Here is an 18,965-nt window from a genome sequence, read left to right as displayed (position 1 = left end):
ATCGCTGTACCTGTGTTAATCCCTGCAAGGTTGGGTAGATCACTGTACCTGTGTTAATCCCTGCAAGGTTGAGTAGATCGCTGTACCTGTGTTAATCCCTGCAAGGTTGAGTAGATCGCTGTACCTGTGTTAATCCCTGCAAGGTTGGGTAGATCGCTGTACCTGTGTTAATCCCTGCAAGGTTGAGTAGATCGCTGTACCTGTGTTAATCCCTGCAAGGTTGGGTAGATCGCTGTACCTGTTTTAATCCCTGCAAGGTTGGGTAGATCACTGTGCCTGTGTTAATCCCTGCAAGGTTGGGTAGATCGCTGTAACTGTTTTAATCCCTGCAAGGTTAGGTAGATCGCTGTACCTGTGTTAATCCCTGTAAGGTTGGGTAGATCGCTGTATCTGTGTTAATCCCTGCAAGGTTGAGTAGATCACTGTACCTGTGTTAATCCCTGTAAGGTTGGGTAGATCGCTGTACCTGTGTTAATCCCTGTAAGGTTGGGTAGATCACTGTACCTGTTTTAATCCCTGCAAGGTTGAGTAGATCACTGTACCTGTGTTAATCCCTGTAAGGTTGGGTAGATCGCTGTACCTGTGTTAATCCCTGTAAGGTTGGGTAGATCACTGTACCTGTTTTAATCCCTGCAAGGTTAGGTAGATCGCTGTACCTGTGTTAATCCCTGCAAGGTTGAGTAGATCGCTGTACCTGTTTTAATCCCTGCAAGGTTGAGTAGATCGCTGTACCTGTTTTAATCCCTGCAAGGTTGAGTAGATCGCTGTCCCTGTTTTAATCCCTGCAAGGTTGAGTAGATCGCTGTCCCTGTTTTAATCCCTGCAAGTTGAGTAGATCGCTGTACCTGTGTTAATCCCTGCAAGGTTGGGTAGATCACTGTGCCTGTGTTAATCCCTGCAAGGTTGAGTAGATCGCTGTACCTGTGTTAATCCCTGCAAGGTTGAGTAGATCGCTGTACCTGTGTTAATCCCTGCAAGGTTGAGTAGATCGCTGTCCCTGTTTTAATCCCTGCAAGGTTGAGTAGATCGCTGTCCCTGTTTTAATCCCTGTAAGGTTGGGTAGATCGCTGTACCTGTGTTAATCCCTGTAAGGTTGGGTAGATCGCTGTATCTGTGTTAATCCCTGCAAGGTTGAGTAGATCACTGTACCTGTGTTAATCCCTGTAAGGTTGGGTAGATCGCTGTACCTGTGTTAATCCCTGTAAGGTTGGGTAGATCACTGTACCTGTTTTAATCCCTGCAAGGTTGAGTAGATCACTGTACCTGTGTTAATCCCTGTAAGGTTGGGTAGATCGCTGTACCTGTGTTAATCCCTGTAAGGTTGGGTAGATCGCTGTAACTGTTTTAATCCCTGCAAGGTTAGGTAGATCGCTGTACCTGTGTTAATCCCTGCAAGGTTGGGTAGATCACTGTACCTGTTTTAATCCCTGCAAGGTTAGGTAGATCGCTGTACCTGTGTTAATCCCTGCAAGGTTGAGTAGATCGCTGTACCTGTTTTAATCCCTGCAAGGTTGAGTAGATCGCTGTACCTGTTTTAATCCCTGCAAGGTTGAGTAGATCGCTGTCCCTGTTTTAATCCCTGCAAGGTTGAGTAGATCGCTGTCCCTGTTTTAATCCCTGCAAGTTGAGTAGATCGCTGTACCTGTGTTAATCCCTGCAAGGTTGAGTAGATCGCTGTACCTGTTTTAATCCCTGCAAGGTTAGGTAGATCGCTGTACCTGTGTTAATCCCTGCAAGGTTGAGTAGATCGCTGTACCTGTGTTAATCCCTGCAAGGTTGGGTAGATCGCTGTACCTGTGTTAATCCCTGCAAGGTTGAGTAGATCGCTGTACCTGTGTTAATCCCTGCAAGGTTGGGTAGATCGCTGTACCTGTGTTAATCCCTGTAAGGTTGGGTAGATCACTGTACCTGTGTTAATCCCTGCAAGGTTGAGTAGATCGCTGTACCTGTGTTAATCCCTGCAAGGTTGAGTAGATCACTGTACCTGTGTTAATCCCTGCAAGGTTGGGTAGATCACTGTGCCTGTGTTAATCCCTGCAAGGTTGAGTAGATCGCTGTACCTGTGTTAATCCCTGCAAGGTTGAGTAGATCACTGTACCTGTGTTAATCCCTGCAAGGTTGGGTAGATCACTGTGCCTGTGTTAATCCCTGCAAGGTTGAGTAGATCGCTGTACCTGTGTTAATCCCTGCAAGGTTGAGTAGATCGCTGTACCTGTGTTAATCCCTGCAAGGTTGGGTAGATCACTGTGCCTGTGTTAATCCCTGCAAGGTTGAGTAGATCACTGTACCTGTGTTAATCCCTGCAAGGTTAGGTAGATCGCTGTACCTGTGTTAATCCCTGTAAGGTTGGGTAGATCGCTGTACCTGTGTTAATCCCTGCAAGGTTGGGTAGATCACTCTGCCTGTGTTAATCCCTGTAAGGTTGAGTAGATCGCTGTACCTGTGTTAATCCCTGTAAGGTTGAGTAGATCCCTGTATCTGTGTTAATCCCTGCAAGGTTGAGTAGATCACTGTACCTGTGTTAATCCCTGCAAGGTTGGGTAGATCACTGTGCCTGTGTTAATCCCTGCAAGGTTGATTAGATCGCTGTACCTGTGTTAATCCCTGCAAGGTTAGGTAGATCGCTGTACCTGTGTTAATCCCTGCAAGGTTGAGTAGATCACTGTACCTGTGTTAATCCCTGCAAGGTTGAGTAGATCGCTGAACCTGTGTTAATCCCTGCAAGGTTGAGTAGATCGCTGTACCTGTGTTAATCCCTGCAAGGTTGGGTAGATCACTGTGCCTGTGTTAATCCCTGCAAGGTTAGGTAGATCGCTGTACCTGTGTTAATCCCTGCAAGGTTGGGTAGATCACTCTGCCTGTGTTAATCCCTGCAAGGTTGAGTAGATCACTGTGCCTGTGTTAATCCCTGTAAGGTTGAGTAGATCGCTGTACCTGTGTTAATCCCTGTAAGGTTGGGTAGATCGCTGTACCTGTGTTAATCCCTGCAAGGTTGAGTAGATCGCTGTATCTGTTTTAATCCCTGCAAGGTTGAGTAGATCGCTGTATCTGTGTTAATCCCTGCAAGGTTGAGTAGATCACTGTACCTGTGTTAATCCCTGCAAGGTTGGGTAGATCGCTGTACCTGTGTTAATCCCTGCAAGGTTGAGTAGATCGCTGTACCTGTGTTAATCCCTGCAAGGTTGAGTAGATCGCTGTATCTGTGTTAATCCCTGCAAGGTTGGGTAGATCACTGTACCTGTGTTAATCCCTGCAAGGTTGAGTAGATCGCTGTACCTGTGTTAATCCCTGCAAGGTTGAGTAGATCACTGTACCTGTGTTAATCCCTGCAAGGTTGGGTAGATCACTGTACCTGTGTTAATCCCTGCAAGGTTGAGTAGATCGCTGTACCTGTGTTAATCCCTGCAAGGTGAGGTAGATCGCTGTACCTGTGTTAATCCCTGCAAGGTTGAGTAGATCGCTGTACCTGTGTTAATCCCTGCAAGGTTGAGTCGATCGCTGTACCTGTGTTAATCCCTGCAAGGTTGGGTAGATCACTGTACCTGTGTTAATCCCTGCAAGGTTGAGTAGATCGCTGTACCTGTGTTAATCCCTGCAAGGTTGAGTAGATCGCTGTACCTGTGTTAATCCCTGCAAGGTTGGGTAGATCGCTGTACCTGTGTTAATCCCTGCAAGGTTGAGTAGATCGCTGTACCTGTGTTAATCCCTGCAAGGTTGGGTAGATCGCTGTACCTGTTTTAATCCCTGCAAGGTTGGGTAGATCACTGTGCCTGTGTTAATCCCTGCAAGGTTGGGTAGATCGCTGTAACTGTTTTAATCCCTGCAAGGTTAGGTAGATCGCTGTACCTGTGTTAATCCCTGTAAGGTTGGGTAGATCGCTGTATCTGTGTTAATCCCTGCAAGGTTGAGTAGATCACTGTACCTGTGTTAATCCCTGCAAGGTTGAGTAGATCGCTGTAACTGTTTTAATCCCTGCAAGGTTAGGTAGATCGCTGTACCTGTGTTAATCCCTGTAAGGTTGGGTAGATCGCTGTATCTGTGTTAATCCCTGCAAGGTTGAGTAGATCACTGTACCTGTGTTAATCCCTGTAAGGTTGGGTAGATCGCTGTACCTGTGTTAATCCCTGTAAGGTTGGGTAGATCACTGTACCTGTTTTAATCCCTGCAAGGTTGAGTAGATCACTGTACCTGTGTTAATCCCTGTAAGGTTGGGTAGATCGCTGTAACTGTTTTAATCCCTGCAAGGTTAGGTAGATCGCTGTACCTGTGTTAATCCCTGTAAGGTTGGGTAGATCGCTGTAACTGTTTTAATCCCTGCAAGGTTAGGTAGATCGCTGTACCTGTGTTAATCCCTGCAAGGTTGGGTAGATCACTGTACCTGTTTTAATCCCTGCAAGGTTAGGTAGATCGCTGTACCTGTGTTAATCCCTGCAAGGTTGAGTAGATCGCTGTACCTGTTTTAATCCCTGCAAGGTTGAGTAGATCGCTGTACCTGTTTTAATCCCTGCAAGGTTGAGTAGATCGCTGTCCCTGTTTTAATCCCTGCAAGGTTGAGTAGATCGCTGTCCCTGTTTTAATCCCTGCAAGTTGAGTAGATCGCTGTACCTGTGTTAATCCCTGCAAGGTTGGGTAGATCACTGTGCCTGTGTTAATCCCTGCAAGGTTGAGTAGATCGCTGTACCTGTGTTAATCCCTGCAAGGTTGAGTAGATCGCTGTCCCTGTTTTAATCCCTGCAAGGTTGAGTAGATCGCTGTCCCTGTTTTAATCCCTGCAAGGTTGAGTAGATCGCTGTACCTGTGTTAATCCCTGTAAGGTTGGGTAGATCGCTGTACCTGTGTTAATCCCTGTAAGGTTGGGTAGATCGCTGTATCTGTGTTAATCCCTGCAAGGTTGAGTAGATCACTGTACCTGTGTTAATCCCTGTAAGGTTGGGTAGATCGCTGTACCTGTGTTAATCCCTGTAAGGTTGGGTAGATCACTGTACCTGTTTTAATCCCTGCAAGGTTGAGTAGATCACTGTACCTGTGTTAATCCCTGTAAGGTTGGGTAGATCGCTGTACCTGTGTTAATCCCTGTAAGGTTGGGTAGATCGCTGTAACTGTTTTAATCCCTGCAAGGTTAGGTAGATCGCTGTACCTGTGTTAATCCCTGCAAGGTTGGGTAGATCACTGTACCTGTTTTAATCCCTGCAAGGTTAGGTAGATCGCTGTACCTGTGTTAATCCCTGCAAGGTTGAGTAGATCGCTGTACCTGTTTTAATCCCTGCAAGGTTGAGTAGATCGCTGTACCTGTTTTAATCCCTGCAAGGTTGAGTAGATCGCTGTCCCTGTTTTAATCCCTGCAAGGTTGAGTAGATCGCTGTCCCTGTTTTAATCCCTGCAAGTTGAGTAGATCGCTGTACCTGTGTTAATCCCTGCAAGGTTGAGTAGATCGCTGTACCTGTTTTAATCCCTGCAAGGTTAGGTAGATCGCTGTACCTGTGTTAATCCCTGCAAGGTTGAGTAGATCGCTGTACCTGTGTTAATCCCTGCAAGGTTGGGTAGATCGCTGTACCTGTGTTAATCCCTGCAAGGTTGAGTAGATCGCTGTACCTGTGTTAATCCCTGCAAGGTTGGGTAGATCGCTGTACCTGTGTTAATCCCTGCAAGGTTGAGTAGATCGCTGTACCTGTGTTAATCCCTGCAAGGTTGAGTAGATCACTGTACCTGTGTTAATCCCTGTAAGGTTGGGTAGATCACTGTACCTGTGTTAATCCCTGCAAGGTTGGGTAGATCGCTGTATCTGTGTTAATCCCTGCAAGGTTGAGTAGATCGCTGTATCTGTTTTAATCCCTGCAAGGTTGGGTAGATCGCTGTCCCTGTTTTAATCCCTGCAAGGTTGAGTAGATCGCTGTACCTGTGTTAATCCCTGTAAGGTTGGGTAGATCGCTGTATCTGTGTTAATCCCTGCAAGGTTGAGTAGATCGCTGTACCTGTGTTAATCCCTGCAAGGTTGAGTAGATCGCTGTCCCTGTTTTAATCCCTGCAAGGTTGAGTAGATCGCTGTCCCTGTTTTAATCCCTGCAAGGTTGAGTAGATCGCTGTACCTGTGTTAATCCCTGTAAGGTTGGGTAGATCGCTGTACCTGTGTTAATCCCTGTAAGGTTGGGTAGATCGCTGTATCTGTGTTAATCCCTGCAAGGTTGAGTAGATCACTGTACCTGTGTTAATCCCTGTAAGGTTGGGTAGATCGCTGTACCTGTGTTAATCCCTGTAAGGTTGGGTAGATCACTGTACCTGTTTTAATCCCTGCAAGGTTGAGTAGATCACTGTACCTGTGTTAATCCCTGTAAGGTTGGGTAGATCGCTGTACCTGTGTTAATCCCTGTAAGGTTGGGTAGATCGCTGTAACTGTTTTAATCCCTGCAAGGTTAGGTAGATCGCTGTACCTGTGTTAATCCCTGCAAGGTTGGGTAGATCACTGTACCTGTTTTAATCCCTGCAAGGTTAGGTAGATCGCTGTACCTGTGTTAATCCCTGCAAGGTTGAGTAGATCGCTGTACCTGTTTTAATCCCTGCAAGGTTGAGTAGATCGCTGTACCTGTTTTAATCCCTGCAAGGTTGAGTAGATCGCTGTCCCTGTTTTAATCCCTGCAAGGTTGAGTAGATCGCTGTCCCTGTTTTAATCCCTGCAAGTTGAGTAGATCGCTGTACCTGTGTTAATCCCTGCAAGGTTGAGTAGATCGCTGTACCTGTTTTAATCCCTGCAAGGTTAGGTAGATCGCTGTACCTGTGTTAATCCCTGCAAGGTTGAGTAGATCGCTGTACCTGTGTTAATCCCTGCAAGGTTGGGTAGATCGCTGTACCTGTGTTAATCCCTGCAAGGTTGAGTAGATCGCTGTACCTGTGTTAATCCCTGCAAGGTTGGGTAGATCGCTGTACCTGTGTTAATCCCTGCAAGGTTGAGTAGATCGCTGTACCTGTGTTAATCCCTGCAAGGTTGAGTAGATCACTGTACCTGTGTTAATCCCTGTAAGGTTGGGTAGATCACTGTACCTGTGTTAATCCCTGCAAGGTTGGGTAGATCGCTGTATCTGTGTTAATCCCTGCAAGGTTGAGTAGATCGCTGTATCTGTTTTAATCCCTGCAAGGTTGAGTCGATCGCTGTACCTGTGTTAATCCCTGTAAGGTTGGGTAGATCGCTGTACCTGTGTTAATCCCTGTAAGGTTGGGTAGATCGCTGTACCTGTGTTAATCCCTGTAAGGTTGGGTAGATCGCTGTAACTGTTTTAATCCCTGCAAGGTTAGGTAGATCGCTGTACCTGTGTTAATCCCTGCAAGGTTGAGTAGATCGCTGTACCTGTTTTAATCCCTGCAAGGTTGAGTAGATCGCTGTACCTGTTTTAATCCCTGCAAGGTTGAGTAGATCGCTGTCCCTGTTTTAATCCCTGCAAGGTTGAGTAGATCGCTGTCCCTGTTTTAATCCCTGCAAGGTTGAGTAGATTGCTGTACCTGTGTTAATCCCTGCAAGGTTGGGTAGATCACTCTGCCTGTGTTAATCCCTGCAAGGTTGAGTAGATCGCTGTACCTGTTTTAATCCCTGCAAGGTTGAGTAGATCGCTGTACCTGTGTTAATCCCTGTAAGGTTGAGTAGATCGCTGTACCTGTGTTAATCCCTGCAAGGTTGGGTAGATCACTGTGCCTGTGTTAATCCCTGCAAGGTTGGGTAGATCGCTGTACCTGTGTTAATCCCTGCAAGGTTGAGTAGATCGCTGTACCTGTGTTAATCCCTGCAAGGTTGAGTAGATCACTGTGCCTGTGTTAATCCCTGCAAGGTTGAGTAGATCGCTGTACCTGTGTTAATCCCTGCAAGGTTGAGTTGATCGCTGTACCTGTTTTAATCCCTGCAAGGTTGAGTTGATCGCTGTCCCTGTTTTAATCCCTGCAAGGTTGAGTAGATCGCTGTCCCTGTTTTAATCCCTGCAAGGTTGAGTAGATCGCTGTACCTGTGTTAATCCCTGCAAGGTTGAGTAGATCGCTGTCCCTGTTTTAATCCCTGCAAGGTTGAGTAGATCGCTGTACCTGTGTTAATCCCTGCAAGTTTGGGTAGATCACTGTACCTGTGTTAATCCCTGCAAGGTTGGGTAGATCACTGTACCTGTGTTAATCCCTGCAAGGTTGGGTAGATCACTGTACCTGTGTTAATCCCTGCAAGGTTGGGTAGATCGCTGTACCTGTGTTAATCCCTGCAAGGTTGGGTAGATCACTGTACCTGTGTTAATCCCTGCAAGGTTGGGTAGATCACTGTGCCTGTGTTAATCCCTGCAAGGTTGAGTAGATCACTGTACCTGTGTTAATCCCTGCAAGGTTGAGTAGATCGCTGTCCCTGTTTTAATCCCTGCAAGGTTGAGTAGATCACTGTACCTGTGTTAATCCCTGCAAGGTTGGGTAGATCGCTGTACCTGTGTTAATCCCTGCAAGGTTGGGTAGATCGCTGTGCCTGTGTTAATCCCTGCAAGGTTGAGTAGATCACTGTACCTGTGTTAATCCCTGCAAGGTTGAGTAGATCGCTGTCCCTGTTTTAATCCCTGCAAGGTTGGGTAGATCACTGTACCTGTGTTAATCCCTGCAAGGTTGAGTAGATCACTGTACCTGTGTTAATCCCTGCAAGGTTGGGTTGATCACTGTACCTGTGTTAATCCCTGCAAGGTTGGGTAGATCACTGTGCCTGTGTTAATCCCTGCAAGGTTGGGTAGATCGCTGTACCTGTGTTAATCCCTGCAAGGTTGGGTAGATCACTGTACCTGTGTTAATCCCTGCAAGGTTGGGTAGATCGCTGTACCTGTGTTAATCCCTGCAAGGTTGGGTAGATCGCTGTACCTGTGTTAATCCCTGCAAGGTTGGGTAGATCGCTGTACCTGTGTTAATCCCTGCAAGGTTGGGTAGATCGCTGTACCTGTGTTAATCCCTGCAAGGTTGGGTAGATCGCTGTACCTGTGTTAATCCCTGTAAGGTTGGGTAGATCGCTGTACCTGTGTTAATCCCTGCAAGGTTGGGTAGATCGCTGTCCCTGTGTTCATCCCTGCAAGTCTCCAGAGTGAAGAGCATTTCCTCTCACTTTCCAAAGAGGCAAAATCTCGTGGCAGGAAAAATGATGATAATTTCTTCTGATTGCTTTTTATCATCAATATCACAACAACCCTGAATGTTATTATGTTATTTGTAAAATCGAAGATTTTTCAAATATATTGGTCAGTCCATTTTGTTATTCTGTCTTTGTTTGTCTGTTTGTTTGTCGCCTACAGGTCACAATTCTAAACCGGTCATCTTGAGGTCAAATTTCTGAAATCGTCATTTTTCATCCGATTGACTTGAAATTTTAACAAGATTTTCATATTGCGTCACTGAATTGGGAAACCAACAAATTTTGAGGTCAAAAGGTCAAAGGTCCAACTTCTAAAATCATCAATTTTTATCTGAAAAATTGTCAATTTTCATCTGATTAACCTGAAAATTAAGCACCAATTGCAGAGTACATCGCTGAAATTTGGAAGCCAACGATTTTTGAGGTCAAAAGGTCAAAGGTCAACTCAAGGTCAAACTTCTAAAATCATCAATTTCGATCTGAAAAATAATAAATTTTCATCCAGTTGATCTGAACTTTGAGATTGTGAATTTTAATCTCAATGAAATGGACAATTTGATGTATCCATGGCAACCTTTGGAGAGGGTGGGGAGGGGGTGGATTTTGCAAGTATCGTGCTCTGCATGACGTCTTTTTCTTGTTTGTCAGTCTGTCTGTCTGTCTGTCTGTCAATCGCCTCCAGGTCACAAATTTAAACCAATCTTCACAAAACTTCACCACGTGGTAGAGTTTAGCATAAGCAAGAAGCCTATTGTTTTTGAGCTCAAAAGGTCAACATAGGCCAAAGATCAACAAATTTCTCAAATTCCTAAAATCCTCAATTTTCATCCGATTGACTAGAAATTTGAACAGGATTTTCATATCAGGTCACTGAATTCAGCCACCAATTATTTTTGAGGTCAACATCGACCAAAAGGTCAACATAGGCCAAAGGTCAACATTGGCCAAATTTCTAAAATTGTCAATTTTCATCTGATTGACTTGAAATTTGAAGAGGATTTGCATATTTGGTCGTTGGATTCAACCACCAATTATTTTTTGAGGTCAAATTTGTTTAATGCATTTTGCAAGTATCGTGCTCTGCATGTCTTCTTCTTGTTTACTTATTCAAAAGTGCTGAAAATAAAATTCCTCATTTATTTACCTCTGCCACTGAAGGTGAAGGAGGTTATGTTTTCATCCCTTTGTGTCTGTCTTTGTTTGTCTGTTTGTTTGTGTGCAGGATAAATCAGAAAGTTGTGGATGGATCTGGATGAAATTGTGGACAGGTTCGGTGTGTGACAAGGACAAACTGATTCGATTTTGGTGAAGATCCGCACCCGGATCCGACTACGAGAATTTTTTAATGATTCTTCACCATTGAGAGATAGAGCCAAAAATGATATGTAGCACGATATCTCAAAAAGTTGGAGACGGGTTCGGCCGAAACTTGGTGGACATGTTGGGTGTTTACAAGGAAGAAGAATTGATTCAAATTTGGTGAAGATCCGAATCCGGATCTGGACATGAGAATTATTTAATTTTTAAAGCGATTCTTCACCATTGAGAGACAGGGCCAAAAACGATAAAGTACTGTATAGCATGATATGTCAAAAATGTATTGGGCCTGATATGTTCTCGTGGATCTGGCATTATGCGGCGGAGGTATGCGCTCTACCGAGTATCCTTCTAGTTCTTTTTATTTTGTACAATGCATTTAACGATGGGTGAGGAAGACTTTTTGTTCATTTTGTCATGCTGAACTTGTCATTCTTCCTCTCTCTATTCCAACCCCGTAGGACCAATTTGATGGTCTTGAGAAGCACACGCACTGGGGTCTTGAGTTTCTGGATCGTTTTGCCAAATTTGTGAAGGAACGAGCAGAAATCGAAGCCAGCTACGCCAAGCAGCTCAGGTATATAACCTTCTCTGAATAACGTTCAAAGTATCTTCACATCACTGGGTACAGCACTCTGCATTTTGTTCAAACCTTTCCTTCCCTTTCCCTGTTTTTTTTCTCTCTTTGTCTCTTCCTATTCCTTCCATTAGACTATTTGAATGCCTTGTTTATTTTGTGTTTCTTTTCCTTCCTGGTTAATGCTTAACTTGATGTTCTTTCCTCCAGCCCCCGGTTCTTAGTTCTTACCCGAGCCCCGATTCTCATCCCTCTCACCCATTGCTGCCCCACACCCATCCTTCTCAACCGTTGCTGTCCCAAACCCATCCCTCTCGACCATTACTGTCCCACACCCAGGTTTGACTGGACGATCTGGTTGTGTATTTTTGGCTGTGGTTTTATTTTCATGCCATGGAGAGGTGTGGAGGACATTTTGAGAACCTGTTTGAGCATCTACTTCCAAAATGACTCATTCATTTGCCCTGATCTAATAATGACATCATATTGCTGCTCAGTCAATTTGCGAATGTGGCATTTTGTGCTTTTTTCCATTTAATTGTTCTTCGGGATATTTCATTGCTTCTCTTAATTTACATGACAGTAGTTGTTTGTTTTTTTCTGCAGTAATAAATCTTTATTTTGACTCGTGGTTACGGTGCTCATACCAACCATGCATTCCATAATGATGAAACAGCCGTCGGATGCCTGTTTCTGAAAGCCGAAACCCTTTTCAGTGGTGCTTTTTTGGTACTGCTCTGAAAAGTCAGAGTAGTAATGTTACTTCGATTTATTATCGTCCTTTTTATCTTTTGTTTATTTTTTCGGTTTGCTTCTTCTGTTTTTTTTCAGACTTCCTGCTGTTCAGATTGCTTTCCTTTAAGATTTATCTTCACACACCTGGCTGGCTGCCTTTCTAACTCTTCAATGGACCTTTTACTCGGCACACATTGTCTGACTGATTGTTTTAGTTGGACTTGCCTCAGTCGAGCTGCTGTAGAAACAGGATGGCATCACAATGGGAGAAAAGGAGTTTTGGCAAATGACGATTCTTATCGCATTTACAGTCCCCATCATCACTGTTAATAACAAGTCGGGGAGGAGCTGCAAAACGCCGAAGCAGTCTCTTCGTGGATGGCTGGCTTGATGCCTATTTCGAGGAGATCGCACATCTGAGCGGCGGCGAGCGATCCTATTCCGAGCATGGACTAAACTCGTACCGGTTATCAGGATTTTAACCTCATTTAGATCTCCAGGGGAAAGCCAGTTATTCTAAAACAAGCAACCTGCTGGAGGCATATTGTGGAGGGAACGTGCACAGTGTTACAAAATAGGGACTTGTTTACATGAAAGGACTCAGGTGCAAGACGTGAAAATGGACAGATCTAGTGGGATGAGAGATGGATAACAAAGAATGATAATAATCAATAAATAGATATACCTTCATATAACAATAAAAGGCTCGGAGCCTGGACAAACACTATCATATTCACTCACACATGAACCAGGCAAGGATTATTGAACGAGCTCAAATGTCTTCGAGGGAACAGCATGGAGAGCGGAGTAAAGCAGGCTTGCACTGGGAACTGGTTGTGGCACATCGGTTCAATACCTCAGAGCGTCCAAGGTGAAAAGGACTTTGACACCACTGGGTGTCCCCCAACGAAAAAGTGAGCTCTGATACCAATGGGCACCCAAGGCGAAAGGAGCTCCATACCAACGAGCGTCCACCATCGAAAGAGATAGAATGCCGCACCTCAGGTCTTCAAATAGGGATTATAAGGGCACAAACTTTATCATATGCTGTGGTGACCTCGTATTACTGACCCTCTCGAATGGTGGGAGTGGGTGTCCGTTCACTCTACCTTTCCTAGTCCTCACTAGTTCAATAAGGACAGATCACAAGACATCATTAACTTTGCTAACCACTCAATTGCACATTACATCACCATATAACATCATGCATAAACAGGATGACTGAACCTGACCATGAAGTCTTTGTTGAAAAATAAACTATCTTACGCAAGCACACGGCCACAGTCCATGGTAAGGCTTTACACTTCAATAACTACCCCGTACCCCACACACGTAACATTAGATTCATTTCAATGTTTGTATTTTTTGTCTTTACAAGATCGAGACTCATGTAGGAGTGAGGTCAAAGTGTATGAGCTGATACTGGGCAGTGTGACTGGGCAACAGTTGGATATATTCAGCAAGGAATGAATGAACTGGAATGAGGAGAGAGAGGAGTGGAGGAAACTACGCAACCTGCAAGTAAGACGGTTGAGCTAGTCAGGATAAATGGGGGTAAAATATCGATTGTGAAGATGGATGAGGGGGTGACGGATGGCAGTGCACTACCTGCTTGAAGCAATGGAGGGAAATGTGGGAAAGCAAAGCCTCAAGGCCCAGTCACACCTTGACGTTTTAGCCAGCAATGGCAACGTATCAAAATATATGTAAAACGCTGGCTTACGCTGAACTTTTGATGTTTTTTTTTTTTTAAGATTCGGACGTATTCATAACGGGTTGGTCGTATGCATAACATATTAGTAACGGACACAGAACGTTTCGTTGTCTTATAGATAACTTATACCAACGAATGCTTAGCCTGTTGTCGGCGTTCACAACCTATGCCCAACGTTAGTCTAACTTATGCATAGCGCGGCAGCGTATCGCCGACGATCACGTGGCGTAGCCTATTAAAAGGCTGCCGCACAACGATTCAAATCATAACCGCCAGAGAAATGGAAGTGTCAACATCGCAGTCACACCTTGGCGATCTTGCCAGCGTATGCCGACCTCTGAAAAATGCGTCTAAAACGCTGGCACACGTCAAATACGGTATGGGTAAGTTTGGTATACGTGAATAGAATGCTAAAGTACGCGATCATACGTCGTAGTAAGTGGAGTACGTCTTGAAATTTTAAACGTGTTAAAAATTTTACGACGTACTTGCCGTATGCCTCACACGTTCCGCATGCGATGGGAATAAGTTGTACGCACGATATGCGATCGTTGGCACACGTCGACAAAAGTTACTTGTAAGTTACTCATAAGTCGAAACACGTCGAGGTAATGGTTAGCGTCAGTGTTCCAAACTCCCTGGGCTTTTTTTTTTTCTTTTTTTTTCTTTTTTTCTTCGGTATGATGGTGATGTTGACACTTCGATTTCTAGTGCGGTTATAATATAATATAATTAATAGGCTGCCGCTCAACGATTTAAATCATAACCGCACTAGAAATCGAAGTGTCAACATCACCGTCATACCGAAGAAAAAAAACAAAAAACAGGGAGTCTGGAACACTGATGCTAACCATTACCTTGACGTGTTTCGACTTATGAGTACCTTACAAGTAACGTGTGTCGACATGTGTCAACGATCGCGTAACGTGCCAACAACACATTACTCATGTTAGAAATAAGTTTCGGGTATGCTAAACATTACCTCGACATGTTTCAACTTATGATTAACTTACAAGTAACGTGTCTCGACGTGTGTCAACGATCGCATAACGTGTCTACAACTTATGGCCAGCATAGCGGAACTTGTGAGTCATACGCTGGCATAAGTCGTAAAATTTCAAGCATGCTAAAATTTGAGGACAACCGCAAAGTACCACGATGAAAGCCAGCGTACTACGACGTATGGCAGTGTTTTTCAGCGTGCTCTCAATGTTTCCAAAACTTACCCATAACGTATTGTTGCGTCTGAGGGGGGGGGGGGTATGCATTCAAAGGGTAATTAGGATGTTTAATTAGGTATGCCATGCTGTTCGAGTTTACCAGGATCTCAATGGAATAACTAGCAATTCAGTGGTAATAAGTTGTCTAGTAAATGTCCATTTCTTCAAGGGGGAAATGATAATTGTCACGTAATTAGATAGGGAGACGGATTAGGGTAAGTGTGTCTGTGTAAACCCTTTTAGTATTCCCTGTAGGCTTGCCGTGACGTAACAGGACAGTGCTGCGGATGGCTCCGCCCCGTGATCACGATTGGCGGAAGGTGACGGCGGAGGGCCAATAAAACGGCTCGATTGGAAGTGACGAGGACTCGAGGATAAAAAGGTTCTGTTCGGGAAAAGAAGTGGAAGAGGAGTCATAAAAAGAAAGCATCTGGTCGAGGCTCTGGGTCTCGGAGCGTGCTCTCTTGTTGCGCTGGTTCGTTCCTCGATTCGTCGTGCCTCGTGGCCAAGCTGTGCCTCGTGCCTCACCTCGGTTGGCTCTGGAGTTCTGCTGGTTCGGAGTACGGGACCGAACGGCGGGCGGACCTGCCTCCCTCTCCTGCTCGCATCTTGGCACCAGAACTGGTTCCCTGGCGGTGGTGAGTGGTCTTGGGCCTACACCAGGAGGTCAACACCACCAGGAACAGCACCACGGTGTCTCCTGCCCCTGACGAGCGCAACGCCAGCTCATCCGGCGTCAATCCAGGGACTTTTGCGTCGACACCAAGGGCCAGCCTGACCACCAGGACCAGCTACGTTGTGTGTGTGTGTGTGTGTGTGTGTGTGTGTGTGTGTGTGTGTGTGTGTGTGTGTGTGTGTGTGTGTGTGTGTGTGTGTGTGTGTGTGTGTGTACCTGGTGCCTTAGAGGGTTTGAGATTTGTATATCCATTGGAATTGTTTGTGTTTTCCCCACGCCCGAACCCACACCACCATCCCGTCGAATCGCCCCGGATCCCTCCTCTTGCCGAGTCTTATTATTATTTCTGGTTAGAGAAATAAACATTATTAACTCTGTGAAAAGCGACTCGTGCCACCTTCCTCGTCCCGTTTGCTGTAGAGCGATTAAAACTGCCATCTTTGGGTTATAAAAAAATAAACCGCCTCCATCATTTCGGCTCGTTCTACGTTGGCGGGACTGTTCAAGTCCCGTGGATGTCACAGTATTCAACATGTGCCAGCGTTTTAGACAAATTTTTCAAAAATCGGCATAAGCTGGCTAAAACGTCAAGGTGTGACTGGGCCTTCAGGGAGGTGACTCCACAGACAGGAGAAGCGAGGAACCAGAGTTGAGGAGTGAAGGCAGCCTGGATTTTGGGAGTTAAATGAAGAGGGGGTTACTGGAAGATCATGCTTCAGTGTACCGGAGGTACTGGAGAGAGGCAGAAGGCAGAGAGAGCTCAACCGTAGGAGAGGCAAAAAAACCCCCAAAAACCAGAGGCCGCTGTCCTGCCTATGTCATGTGACAGCACCGGTGGTTTTAGTAGTTCAACATCGTATTTCGCAAAAATATGCGAAACGAGCAACTAGTTTGAACATTCCAACTCTCCGTCTATTCAACACACTCAACCCTTGCTTTGTTGACTGCAGTTTCTTTTGCAGACTTTCCACTGACCTGTTCAATTGTCCGTGTTTTTTACAGGAACCTGGTTAAGAAATTCCAGCCGAAGCGAAATTCTAAGGATGAGGATGAGTACAAGTGAGTTCCTCTTCCCTTTTGTACATAGCCATATCAACACGTGATATTCTCAAACTGTGTCTTCAACTCTGCACCTTCTCCCTCCTCTCTTCGTTTCTTTGCGACATCTTCCTGTCTCTTCTCCCTTACTCTCAACTTTTATTTCATTTCACCTTCCATTCTTAATCCACTCAGTTTCTCTTCACAGTTCCTTGTGTGCACTTGTATAGTGCTTTTTAATTTTATTTATCCTTTCCTTCTATGAATTCCTTTATAACTAATGAGAGAAACTTTTGAAACGGTTATGATCCAATTTGGTCAGGATTCTGTCATGTGGTCTGTCCGTTTGCATGTCATGTACCCTTTGGACCTTGAGACAATGCACATCAATTATGTGGTTAAGCAAGTCTGAGATACGAGTTGGTAGTTGGTAAAGTTTAGTGAATTCTGTTGACGTGTTAAAATTGACTGTTGCTCACCTGATGTAATTTGACAGCAATGTGCAGTGGTTTATTTTTTTATTTTAAAAAAGCTGCACCTTTGTTCGGTTGAAGAAAATCGTGTAAAATTTAAACAATTAAAAAAAAAGTGTTTTGTTAATGAGGTCAGTAAGGCCTCGGTTGTTTTCCTTGACTGATCGTAAAGTTTGTACTTCCACTTGACCACAACCGAAGGTGACAATGCAGTTTTATACTCCATTTTTTTTTCCTCTTTGTCTTTTTATATCCTCTGTTCTTCCATCCGTTTCCCACAGGTTCTCTTCATGTCGAGCCTTCCTGGCTGTCCTCAGTGAACTATCAGATTATGCGGGACAGAGGGAAGTCGTGGCCGAGTGCCTCCTGGGAGTCGTGGAGGCCGAACTCAACCAACACTCTCAGAAACTGAAAGCAGAACGCAAGGCCGTGCGTTTTGCACAAGCACACAATCCATTTATATATAGCAAAATATATCTTTTAATGTTGAGGTTTCTTCGTTACAGCACTTTATATTGCAACTCGAATGTTGTCGCACACCAGTGAGATAATTGGTGTGTACAATACCAGTATCCATCACATTCCTCAACCGTTTTCACCGCCACTGGAAAAGACAGTGCTGCTAATGTGCCGTCCTGTGTTAATCTTAACAATGGTCAATGACAAAAGGCTTGCTTTAAAGTTTAAAGAGACAAGGGAAGGGGTTGGGGGGTTAGGGGGAGCATTTTGTTCTGATGTTGATTGCTTCCACTCTTTTTGAATTAACATTTAATTGGATGTCGAGAGAAAGCATGAACAAATGATGGGGCACAGACTTTCTGTCAACCTATGTGGAAGACTCTTCTTCAGAACTACGAATGTTCACATAGATGTTGTTGCATGCGTGATATCAAAAGCGAAAGCAAATAAAGGAAAGTTTTAGAGGACAAGAGAATATGTGAAACGAGCAAAACACACAGTTTAACTAGACCAGGTGGTGTAACGGTTGGCGCGTCCGCTCTGGGTCGGGGAAGTCAGTGGTTCGAACCCCGGTAGAGTCACAGCAAAGACTTTTAAAGTGGCACGTGCTGCTTCCTTGCTTCACGCTCTGCATTTAAAAGGATAGAGCACAGACAAATGACCGTAGGTCGGCAATCCTAGCACTGGCTTTCATCTGCTTAATAGCCTTCTCCTGCGTCAAAGTTCCTTGGACGGGAATTCGTATTTATAGTTATCAGATTCCTCACAATTTAATGGTGTGATCCATGTTAACAGAAACTCAGGACCGTGGCATGAAGCAGTTGCTGACACACCGCTAAATTATAGCAAAGACTAAATTGGAAACGAAAAACTTGCAAATTCCTCCGTTCACGTCCACAGCTCAGTGGATTTTTGAGTTCATGGTTATCATGGAATGAAACTGGATGGAAACCATACTGAAGGTCAGAGATCACTTTTATCACTACCTCTGCCACCAAAGGTGGAAGGAGGTGATGTTTTCACCCCGTCTCTGTCTGTCTGTTTGTCTGGCTGTGAGCAGGATATCTCAAAAAGTTATGGCCGGTTTCGGACGAAATTCGCTGGACAGGTTGGTTCTGTGACGAGGACGAATTGATTCGTTTTTAGTGAAGACCCGGCTCTAGATACGAGAAATTTTGAAATTGTAAGTGATTCTTCGCCATTGAGAGATGAGGCCAAAAACGACATGCAGCATATTTCAAAAAGTTGGGGACGAGTTATGACAAAACTTGGTGGATGAGTTTGGTCGGTAACAAGAACAAGTTGATTAGATATTGGTTATGGTTCGGATCCAGATCTGACCTATCGGTGGGATACAAAATGCAAACTGTGCAGTCTGGTGGAGGTATGCGCTCCACCAAGTGCTGTTCTCATGTTGTACATCGTTTTTGGCACGATCTCTCAATGGTAAAGAATCACTTAAAAATTTCTCGCATCTGGATCTGAATTTGTATCTTCACCAATGTCTAATCAATTCGTCCTTGTCACACACCCAACCTGTCCACCAAGTTTTGTCCGAATCCGTCCACAACTTTTTGAGATATTCTGCTCACAGACAGACAAACAGACAGACAGAGACCGGGTGAAAACACA

General features: G+C 44.7%; 1 protein-coding gene across 14 annotated transcripts in view; it reads left to right on the top strand.

Annotated features, from left to right (window-relative positions):
* LOC147013622 (formin-binding protein 1-like) overlaps positions 1–18,965 on the top strand; it is a 163,485-nt gene that overhangs the window by 62,389 nt on the left and 82,131 nt on the right. For all 14 annotated transcript variants that reach the window (XM_085855597.1, XM_085855599.1, XM_085855598.1 and 11 more), the window contains exons 2-4: positions 10,903–11,018; positions 16,366–16,422; positions 17,156–17,303. In XM_085855597.1, the coding sequence (XP_085711723.1) occupies positions 10,903–11,018; positions 16,366–16,422; positions 17,156–17,303 (321 nt within the window). The remainder of the gene's footprint in view (positions 1–10,902; positions 11,019–16,365; positions 16,423–17,155; positions 17,304–18,965) is intronic.

Source organism: Eptatretus burgeri, chromosome 14, assembly GCF_056783735.1.
Source record: "Eptatretus burgeri isolate ZD-2024b chromosome 14, Ebu_testis_v1, whole genome shotgun sequence".
NCBI lineage: Eukaryota > Metazoa > Chordata > Myxini > Myxiniformes > Myxinidae > Eptatretus > Eptatretus burgeri.
The sequence above is the reverse complement of the archived record's forward strand: the minus strand, read 5'-3'. Positions and strand labels throughout refer to the sequence as shown.